General features: G+C 39.5%; 1 protein-coding gene across 1 annotated transcript; it reads left to right on the top strand.

Moving 5' to 3' along the window:
* Positions 1-1470: 1470 nt before the first annotated feature.
* CLEC3A (C-type lectin domain family 3 member A) lies at positions 1471-7241 on the top strand. Its single transcript, XM_009647172.2, has 3 exons — positions 1471-1585; positions 3666-3746; positions 6850-7241. Exons 1-3 carry the CDS (start codon positions 1471-1473, stop codon positions 7239-7241), a joined length of 588 nt encoding a protein of 195 aa, XP_009645467.1.
* Positions 7242-9856: the final 2615 nt, after the last annotated feature.

Consider the following 9856-nt stretch of genomic DNA (forward strand, 5'->3'; position numbering starts at 1 on the left):
CTAACGTACTTCAATATTTTGAAGCAGGACCACTGAAACTAAGCTTTGTCATATCAGGATGCATTTATGAAAAGTTTATTAACTAATAATTAACAGATGCTTACTGGTTATAGATTACTAGAATACAGCTAGTTGCTTAAATGTATCCAAAACAGATGGTGTAGGTGTGTTTTACGTTCTAAGTACTGAAGTGCTTTTAGACTGTATGTGGAGGATGGAAAAAGCCAGCACGCATTCATGTAGTATAACAGTACGTCCCTATACCTCAGCTTTCATTTAATAAAGTACTAAGTCTCTTGCTGCTACAGTTCTGAAAAAATCTGGCAATGCATGCAGAATGTAACCAAGGCAGAGCTGGCAGAGATGTCTGGAACAACGGCTCTGAGGGGCATGAACTGTGCCTGCCAACACCCTGTCACCCAATGACGACTTCAGTGTCAACATTTTAAACAAACCCTCTCTTACTGGGGTGGGGAGGGAAGGGGTTGGGGGGGGAGGAGGGCTGGGAAGAGTGTGATGGATAGGCACATTATTGAGACAATCCCATTTGTACACCAAAATCAGTGAGAAGTTCTACTACTTATAGCAATCCTAATTAAAAGGCAGCTCCACAAAACTCAAAGTAGCCCAAGGGCAAATGAAAGAGATCCAAATGCAGAGAGCTCTCCAGGGTCCAGCGAGACACCGTCCTGCTTTGAGCATCTTGTGCTTTGCTGAGAGCAGCACCTCTTCCTCCAACCATATAGTCAGGATGTGGGAACCTTTGGAAGAGGATTGCTACTTTCTGTTCCCTTGACTAGAACCTGCGGATAGCACATACTGTTACTGATCAGAAATGCAGTCATATCTATTAGGTATTCATTAACTCTTCATAAATTAATAAATGCACTCCTCTCATGATGTGACCTTAGTGTATATAGATATATGTGTGTGCAGCTGCAATATTTACATTTACTCAGGAGTGAATACATTCTTTTTATGTTTCCAGGTAAATAAGATCATGACCATTGTCATGACTTAGCCAGCTTGGGTCAGAGCCGTGATGGATGAGCCAGTTATATTTGTAGAAACATTTTGGCTACCCCTCCTTCAGGCTGGCATTGCACAGGGTGGTTTTGAGCACCCATCTGCTTTTCCATACATTTTGGCTTCAAAGTTAAAACAGGAGATACGGCACTCAGTGGAAATCAGTGCAGTTCAGTGCTGGTATGGCCTCTGTAAAAGCAACCTGTCCCAGCTGAACTCAAAACGGAAACAGGAATTTCAGAGGAGATGTGAGAACAAGGGGATGCCTTATGCTACAGCCAGCTTAAGTATTAAACACATTTCGTAAGCAAGGAGTACAGCCAACCCTATCGCTACACTTTTATAAAACTGACCTCAGTCAGTCCCTACTGAGATGTGTCTATGTGACTCACTCTCAGAGCTGCTGAAGTGAATCTCTTGAAGCTTAAGTTCTTTAGAAGAGACATGGCACAAACTGGGCTTGTGACTTTTCTACTCATAAGCATACTACTGCTGGATCAGACCATCAGCCAGGCTTCCAAATTCAAAGCCAGGAGGCACAGCAAACGTAGAGTGAAAGGTACTGGGTTTCAACAGGGAGGAGGGATAGAGGCTTACAGACGATGCAAGTTTACTATGTACTTAAATAACATTGCATGAAACAGAAACTAGTATTATACAAATGCTTATTAACAAAGGACTGTTCAGTCTATAGTGTATCTGTCTTTAAAATATTTTTATGTGAGTTAGCCAAGCTAAAAATAAGGTGGCAGAATGAGTTATAGAAATAGAGCTGTATAACAGTTGTAAATACGCTCCTCTGTTATGCCTATTTATCTCTGTCAACATTATTTAGGACTCAGGTACAACAGAGAGGACTCCAGTCAATCACTCTTATAACATAGTTATATTGACTAAGATCAGAAAAATGGAAATTCACGTACATATGGTGGAAAAGAGCAGAATAAAATATTCAGTCTCCAAGGTTTATTCTTCAGATTTTTGTACCATTTCCTAATTTTAACCAAACGTCTATCTAATATTTGTGGAATATTATTTTACCTGTGTGACAAGTACTGTGAAACCACAAGTCAAACTAATGAAAAAGAATTAGCAGAAAAAGATAAAGCATAAATTCCCAGAGCAAAGCTTACAGAGCAAATAAGAACCCACTGAATATTGTTTGGAAATGTCCATGTATTTAATTTAAAGACTTATTTCTAATAAAAGAGGGTATGATGGAGGTTACAGTAATGGCAAATATTTAACTTCTAGTCAATGACAGAAGGGCAGCTTTGAGAAAGCCGTTGTACATGATTATACTGCTCTGGAGCTATACAGTTATATATACTTCCTTCTCCTTTTGAATTTCTGTAGTTTTTAGCCTGGCACCCTAAGGACAGGCTGCTTATACATTTGTTTTGCCAGCACATTTGTCTGTCAACCTTCCACTACTTTTGAACTTGAAACAATTTGACAGAAGAAGAGAGCTCTAGAGAGATCTACATTAGTGTCCCACTACGAAAAGGTTGCACCAGGAGCTCAGCTTGTTCTGCTTTTTGCCTCTTTTGAAGCAGACAGGGGACATGGAGAGGCTGCTGTGAACTGGGAATTGCAGGGAGGAGCACGGATTGAGGAACTGGGAGTCCTGCCTTGGGGAACCAGGGAGTCACAGGGGACAGCTGGGGTTATCCCTACAGGCAGTAGAGAACACAGAGAAGAGATGAGCTTTCTGGGGTGCAGCTGGAGGATTAGGTGATGTAACACAGATCTGTAAGAACTGTGGGTTTGTTAGTTCTGCTACGTGTGAAAGAGCTTATTTATTCCTCATGTTCATTACTGTGGCTTCTGGAAGGTCTGGTTACTGCTGCAATCAAATGGTCATCTTGTGCAATGGAAACATGCCTGCTAGTTGTTTAATGGTGGTGGAATATTATAATGATTAAGAAAAAAAGAATGGAAAAGAGGACATTAAAATGGAGTTATGTGCAAATTAGCTTCTTTTCTTGTCCCACCATCTCCTTGGTGCTTTTGTAAATGCTACAAAATGGTGATTCAGATTGAATTTGTGTGACTCAAGTCACCAGGCCCTCTCTTGCACTGACGGAGAGAGGAGGGCTCCTCCCGGGCAGTGGAGATTGCAGCTCAGCAAGCTTGTCTGCACACATTCAGACTGTGAAGTTGGATTATATTAGTAGTTTCTCGCTATGTTAAAACAAGAGTTGTGTGAAACTTTCACGCTCACAGAAATAACATTCCTGTGAATAAACATAAATGTCCTGCTATTATTTGTGTGTCGTTTTATATACAGTGTGGTTACAGGTTCAAAAGTAAATACCCGAATTTTGCTCTAAATTGGATACTGGCACACTAAATAACAATCAGCTGCAACGATCCATGGTTTTCAAACAGTTACTAGGATACAGTCTAACTGAAAATGAGATTTAAACTATGAGAGTGAAAGGTAAAGGTGGGTTCCTCCTGTTTTTTTTGAAAGAACCCTACAGGAATCCTTTCATTAAGGAAAAATCTTTAAAAGAAATCAAAACATCTCAGCAATGCAGAAACCCATGATATTTTGAAACAGCTTTTAACATATATTTGTTTAAATTTTTGTTTTGTGCGTATCTGTTCATTTCTCTGTATTTCTGTTATTTAAGAAAAAGATGACCTAAAGACCCAGATTGACAAATTGTGGCGAGAAGTAAATGCTCTGAAAGAAATGCAAGCACTTCAGACAGGTAAAGCAGCTTACACTGCTCAATGGCTTCCAAAAATCATCACTGCCTTTCCTCTCTCCTTCACTCCCATCCTTCTCTTCAATGGGGATTTGTGACTGAGAAAAACAACTCCTTAAGAGCACGGTATGCCATAGCTGTAATGGTGAGACAAGCGTTGAAGGAAGCATTCAAGTAAAATCAAGTCTGAACTAATGGTATACAGGTGACAAATCTTCACTAAGAGCAAGAACTACTTTTGTCTTTGCTATGCACAACCCCAAGCTGTGATTTTAGGTATAAACAAAGGCAACACAATGAGGGATGCTGGGTTTGAGAGTTTAGATAGTCAATGAGTTAGGTCCCCAGCTTTGCTATGAACATGGGCTAACTAGCAAGGCAAAAATATTCATGGAAAAGGCCGAGAATACCCCCAAAAAGGAAGCTAAAAGGACTGAGCCTTTTTAAAGTGTGTAGTTTGCAACATTCAAATGTGAACACTGCCATAAAACTTCATAGTAATACCCACTGTGAGTCCAGAAATGTCCTGTATCAATGTGCAGAGTCCTTTAAGTATTTAAATAGCCAGATGGAAATTTCCAAACAAAATAAGAAGGGTAAATACACATGCACCTAGTAGACAGTTGTGCTTTTTCACAGCTGTTGACACAAAACTTGGCATTTAAACATGTACAAGAGGACACTACAGAGGAAATGACATCATTCCCATGAAAGAGAACATATTTTCCTTAGGAATGGTAATATCTGGGTTGTCCTGTTTTGCATCTTGGATTACATATAGCTTTTTGAGCTTTACAAAATATTTTTATTTTAAATTTCTTATAAGAAGACTTCAGATGTTTCTTAAAAGAGGGAGCCTGTGCTAGACAAGTAACTCTTGTTTGAAAGTAACTCTTGTATTGCTTCCAGAAGGAGCTTGAGAGTAAGCATGCAGTGGCTTAGAAATGAAACCAGAGCCAGGAGATTTTCTGTCCTCAAAACTTATTTTGAGCTATATTCTAAATTCAGAACTCACACTGCTCAACTGGAGTCCAAATTTGGCAAAAATAGATTATCACCCCTCTAGCTCTGACTGCGTTTATTAATGGCCTTATGATACTTGAAAAAGGAGCTGCTTTTTTAGCTTATGGACATTTCCAAGGCACACATTACAATCTGATTTCTTCTTTTGCTTGAATTTCTGGGGTCTCCTTTCTCCACACTGTGAATGTTGCCACCCGCCATGTAGCAGCGCATGCTCTCTCCCTAAAGAGGGAGAGCCTCCATCATTACTGCAGCATTGGTGAAGTAGATAAGGTCTCTCTGATCTTTCCCATGAATATAAATACATTAAAGAATTAAACATTTAGCAAATATGTTCATTACTCTTTGGACATTAGCAGCTGGAAAGGATAAAATTTGAAGGATAAGCCCTAATTTAAAATTATGACCTTGACAATGTAGCTAAGGAATGCAATGAATACTACAACTGGAAATACTAAAAAACTGAGACATATAGTATATAGTCCAAAGTGGATTTCCATATCCTGTTGATCACATATATAATTACTTTTTTACAAGAGCAGATGACAGGAATTAGAAACAGATTATAGAAAACATCAGGACACAAGATGCTCGTATTGTTTCATGACATATTTCTAATATAAGCACAAGATGAGTTTAAGCAATAAATGAAAATCTGGAAATAGTCACATGCAGAATTCTAAAAATAATTGTTACAGGTTTTTATTCAAGACTTTTGCTACCTTCCTCAGTTCAGAACAACACTTCAAGGAGGGTTCTCATAACTATTTTTCTTGGGAGAATCAGTTTTTCACATATCTGCATTAGGAGAGCTGGAAAGCAAACTTGAAGGATTCACTCCTGCAAGCCTGCCCACACAGACCTTTGGCTGGAAGAACTCCGACAGCGGTTCTGCAAGGCAATTCCAATTACAGAGCATATGCCAAATTAATGTTCTAGTACATTTGGACATCAAGACTTCCCTGATATTTTCCAGTAGAACTAAAAGCAAGCAGATTTATAAATGCAAATGTTTAGATTATTTGGTTCAGATTATCATGCAAGCTCAGTAATGTGTACACTTTTAAAAAGTGTTTATAGATTGAATTCACTTTACCTCATTTGAATTTAAAGTTTGAAGGGGTAGACTTTGCTGGAAAGACCAGAAATTAATAACTAAAGAGACGAATGTGTACTCTTCTAAAGGTGGAAATATACTTTTATCAATCATCCAGAAATGTGCATTAATGAATTTCAAATCAATATTTTTCTGGTGAGCAGGACACATTTGAAGTAGTTTTCTGCCCTGCCTTTGTTTGCTACGAACTAGGCTTAGTTAATGCATAAAACTTTACTTTTCTTTAGCACTTAGGTATCACAAATACGAAAAGACCTTTAGATCTGTGCCTTTACTATAAAGCTAAGTGAGGATTTCCTGATGACCAACTCACATCTGCCAACAATACAAACATCCATACCTCATCCTTTCTATCTGGTTTAGGACTGATGAAATAAGGTAAAAATGTGTGAAAGCCTTATTGTTTTCTGAAATAAGATATAAGATACACTGACAACAGGTTTGGGTTATATTTTAGCATGGTGAAACAGCAAAATAAAAAAATCCTTGAGAGAATTGCATTGCTAGAGGGAATCTGGGGCTCAAGATCATGCCTGAGGTTTACCAGCATAAATACAGGAAAGATTCTCCAAAGCACTTCACGGTGTTAAGATCACAGCTATGTCTGTCCTTCCTCTTAAGTGCCTCTTCTCTGGAGTAGCTATAAGAGCATGCTCTGCTTTTGACCATCCTTTGTAGTCCAAGGTGCTTTGCAGAGTGCCTGCGAGCAGTCTGTTCAGAGTTCCCAAAGGCATGCTACCATGCTGGCTGCATACAAGGTTCTACATGAACAGGAGGAATAGCAGGACAGTCTGATCTTACTATTACTTTCAGGCCCACTCTGTGGACGCAAGAGCCTTTTCACTTGCTGAGGAACTGGTCTGCTTAATTCCCAACACACCTTTAGAAGACTATCATTGTAGGAAACATTATTCAAACCTATAGCCCAAGCTTTTACTGAACATGCAAACCAATATCTATTCACAGTCTGTCTTCGTGGGACAAAGGCCCATAAGAAGTGCTACCTCATATCAGAAGGCACCAAACATTTTCATGAAGCCAACGAAGACTGCATAGCCAAGGGAGGGACACTGGCTATCCCAAGGAATAATGATGAAACAAACATTCTTCGAGATTATGGCAAGAAAAGTATGCCTAGAGTGTCTGAGTTTTGGTTGGGTGTCAATGACATGATAAACGAAGGGAAATTTGTTGACGTCAATGGCATGGCTCTGCAGTACTTCAACTGGGATCGTGCCCAACCAAACGGGGGGAAGCGTGAAAACTGTGTCTTTTTTTCTCAGTCATCACAAGGCAAGTGGGTAGATGAAGTCTGCCGTACTGCCAAAAGATATATTTGTGAATTTGTGATCCCATAATTACTTATACAAATGACCATGACCATTTGGGGGGTTATTAACATGCAGTGTTGCTTGCTAGTAACCCCTCCCACTTAGACAGCAGTGAGTTAACAAATTTATTTTCTATTAAGATGCTAAAAATGTTATGTTTAGTGAGTGCTCTCATTATGTACAGGAATATGTATTATGTTTTGACCGACATTGTATCATATTTTGGCATATTATTTCAGCCTGATGTTCGGGTTGCTGGAATTCACCTCCTATTTCTGTACTTTGTATCTCCATGGTAGGGTAGTATTTACTTGAACTCAGAACTCTAGTGAATTTATTGAAAGTTTACAGAAGATTGCTATATGGTGGCAGCATGTGCCAATATAAGGTGTAGGGATCCTTTCAGTTCCAGCGCTTAAGAGGGACTTTGGGACTACGTGAGCTCCTGTGAAAAGTGTCCATCATCCTTACAGAGTTTAACAGGATGGATCTGTGACTGAGAGTTTTACCTATGGGTTAAGAAAGCAAAATGAAACAGAAAAATCTGATGTTAATTTTTAAACTACATGGAGTTAAAAGCGATACACTGCTAGAAAATGGGGGAAGTATCGGTTCTAAAACATCAGATACTTTAAACATATTTGCTTCTAAATGCCTCAATTATGGTTAAATATTAGATGTCATTTGGAACTTTCTCACAGAAGAAACCAACCTGGGACTAGATCACACCTCTACTATGCAATGCCTTAATAAGATCTGCAAAAGCCTTCTCTCCTGCAGGATCAGGAAGTGGCTTTATAATTCAGACAGTAACACTGCCTGAAAGCACAAGTAGGGCGGAAGGATCCCCCTCCTGGCCACACCACCACCGCTCCGCCACCTCTTCGCATGGCAGGCAGCACACCTGACTGGCCCAACAGAGTGGGGCCAAACCATGGCTCATTTGGACACGTGCAAATTTTACCAATTTAACACCTGATGTGTGAAAATTAAGTAAAATGCGCTGGTTATTCTTTGCTGTTCTTAACCTCACAATAGAGGTTTGCCTTAATGTTATAAATAGCAGTTTCTCTCTTGTATAAAGGAATTTCATTTAAATATTTAAATATATTGGTGCTTGGAGGCTAATTCCTACTTTGTATCTTTTAGTTGTGCAAGATTTTCTTAAATTATGCAATAAATTTGCAATTACTGGTATTTAATTGTAGTAGTATTTTTGACAGCTTATGCATCCATGTGAAGGCCATTCTTTCCTAGGACTTTTCTTGAGGATTTAAAAGGGTTTACCCATCTTTGGGCATATTATACTATACTTTTTCTTTTTACTAGCATACCTACATGCCACAGGACAAAATTTGGATCCCTGCTTGTCTAAGTGTTGTATGAGACACTACCGTTCAATGCACAACTTTGATGTGTTGTAATTAATTACATTTTCCAAAATTTAATGTATTTGTAAAATAGGCCTGATTCTGAATTCTCTCACTTAGCTCCTGAGTTAAAACAAAGGAGCAAGAAGTCCCCAAATATCTTCTTTCAAAAATGTACCAACCTCTGCTAAGGTTGGGACCAATACTCCTTTTACCTACATCTTAAAATGATTAGAAGTCTGCAGTAATTTTATATGGCTTCTTAACCTCTGGCTTGTCTGAAATAGCTCAGTACCTCAGCATATGCCTACAGTAAAGTCTAATTAGAAAATTCACCCCAAACCCAAAACTTGTTTACCTGTGGCAAGTTTATAGATTTATGTCCTCCTGTGGCAAGTTTATAGATTTATGGCCTATTCAATCTATTTCAGCCAAGCTTCTAAAGTTGTACACAGGAATTGAAAACATTTATAGGTATTATTGGTGGGCGTTTATCAACCAGTGGATACAGATACCAGACAGAAATAACTAGTTCAGTAGTCATTTACTGCACAAAGGCAAACCCCACCATACAGAAATCAGTAATCGGTTTGAAGGTTCCCAGCAGAATGCTTAGTTAAGAAATAACAAAGGAACAAATTAAATAGCAAAAATGATGGAGGAAAACTCGGGTAGATAGGGTTGGAGAGGAGGTGGTAGGAGAATAAAAAACTCCTCCAGAAATGCCTGCAGTGGGAGCAAGACAGACAGAAAACAAAAAGTAGAAACAGAGCAGGGAGACAAACTTTGTCCTGTCAAATTAACTGCCACTATCTTTCCTCTCAATCACCAAACACGCCTGTGCGAAGCGAGCTCAGAGTGAGGATAAGTATTTGCTGCCTGGTGGGCCTGCTCTGACCTGCTGCTGCACCAGTTCTTGTCCCCAGACCTTCACTCCCCACTTTTCCTCTCTCCTGACAAACATGTGGTATTACCCAACTTTCCATCAAGCAGATCAGGCTCCCTTCTCTACACCAGTCTCCCACAATTAGTTTCTGAAATCCTCTGAGGTCTCCCAGTGATGTTTGCCCTTCAAATTCCAACTCTGGGTTCCTCATCTCCACAAAAGTCACACAAACCTGTGCAGCAGGGACCCCTGCTCCCCAGGACATGCATACACAGCTGGCAAAAGGGATGGAAGAGCCAGAGTTTTGCATGCAGCTGGGGTGTTCTGCTCTACAGACATGAGCTGTATCATGGAGTGGGCAGTCAGTGATTTCCCATTTGCACACG

Source organism: Egretta garzetta, unplaced genomic scaffold (assembly GCF_000687185.1).
Source record: "Egretta garzetta isolate BGI_Z169 unplaced genomic scaffold, ASM68718v1 scaffold39, whole genome shotgun sequence".
Classification (NCBI taxonomy): domain Eukaryota; kingdom Metazoa; phylum Chordata; class Aves; order Pelecaniformes; family Ardeidae; genus Egretta; species Egretta garzetta.

What these genes read in the sequence shown, in the direction of transcription:
- CLEC3A (XM_009647172.2), top strand. Translation starts at nt 1,471, where the DNA reads ATGGCACAAACTGGGCTTGTGACTTTTCTACTCATAAGCATACTACTG. An exon ending in CAGCAAACGTAGAGTGAAAG is followed by an intron (nt 1,586 to 3,665) that starts GTACTGGGTTTC and finishes CTGTTATTTAAG; the next exon opens with AAAAAGATGACCTAAAGACC. An exon ending in AATGCAAGCACTTCAGACAG is followed by an intron (nt 3,747 to 6,849) that starts GTAAAGCAGCTT and finishes ATCTATTCACAG; the next exon opens with TCTGTCTTCGTGGGACAAAG.